The 1,164-nt window shown below is 41.0% G+C and overlaps 1 protein-coding gene across 3 annotated transcripts in view; it reads left to right on the forward strand.

The window, feature by feature from the left end:
* The window catches only part of NUP98 (nucleoporin 98 and 96 precursor), a 117,695-nt gene that overhangs the window by 54,420 nt on the left and 62,111 nt on the right, over positions 1-1,164 (forward strand). For all 3 annotated transcript variants that reach the window (XM_017532859.2, XM_017532861.2, XM_017532860.2), the window contains exon 14: positions 636-823. In XM_017532859.2, coding sequence (XP_017388348.1) covers positions 636-823 — 188 coding nt within the window. The remainder of the gene's footprint in view (positions 1-635; positions 824-1,164) is intronic.

Genomic DNA, 1,164 nt, shown 5'->3' on the forward strand with positions numbered 1-1,164 from the left:
GCCACCATGCCCAGCTGATTTTTTGTATTTTTAGTAGAGACGGGGTTTCACCATGTTGACCAGGATGGTCTCGATCTCTTGACCTTGTGATCCACCCGCCTCGGCCTCCCAAAGTACTGGGATTACAGGCGTGAGCCTCCGCACCCGGCCTCTTAATTACATTTTAAAAGATGTCAGACAAATCATTTTAAATGGGGGCTGGAAAAGTGAGTAAAAATCAGTTTTAGAATAAAGACAGTTCTGTTAGTATTCACACATACTTACATATAGAGCACCCCAAATCCAAAAATTGAAATCCAAAATGCTCCAAAATCCAAAACTTTGAGCACTGATGTGCCATTCAAAGGAAATGCTCTTTGGGACATATTGGATTTTGGATTTTCACATTTGGGGTACTCAACTGGCAAGTATAATGCAAATATTTCAAAATAGAAAAAAATACTTCTGGTCCCAAGCATTTTGGATCAGAAATACTCAACATGTACAAAGTTGGGTGTTAACATCCTTGTTTTATGGGAGCAGAGACTTGAACATATATCTAGCAGGGAGGATTGAAATCTGGACTTGTGATTTTTAAGGCCAGTGCCATACATTTAAAGTGATCTGAAATAGTCCTTGATGCTTTTATTTTTCAGAGACTGAAACCAACAAATCCCGCAGCCCAGAAGGCTCTTACTACACCTACTCATTATAAACTGACACCCCGCCCGGCCACTAGAGTCCGGCCAAAGGCTTTACAAACAACAGGCACAGCCAAGTCACATCTCTTTGATGGGCTAGATGACGATGAACCATCCCTAGCTAATGGAGCATTCATGCCCAAGTGAGTTTATTTTTGTTAACAGAAATTAAGTATGAAATACTGATATAAATTAAATATGAAATAACTTAAAATTATTTATTTAAATATATTACAGATGTAATACAGTCCACTTTTTTTGTTTGTTTCTGAGGCAGTCTTACTCTGTCTCCCAGGCCCAGGCTGAAGTGCAGTGGCATGATCTTGGCTCACTCCAGCCTCTGCCTCCCAGGTTCAAGTGATTCTCCTGCTTCAGCCTACTGAGTAGCTGGGATTACAGGCGTGTGCTACCACGCCTGGCTTATTTTGTATTTTTAGTAGAAGTGGAGTTGCACTATGTTGGCCAGGCTGGTCTTGAATCTCTG

Source organism: Cebus imitator, unplaced genomic scaffold (genome assembly GCF_001604975.1).
Source record: "Cebus imitator isolate Cc_AM_T3 unplaced genomic scaffold, Cebus_imitator-1.0 Scaffold79, whole genome shotgun sequence".
NCBI lineage: Eukaryota > Metazoa > Chordata > Mammalia > Primates > Cebidae > Cebus > Cebus imitator.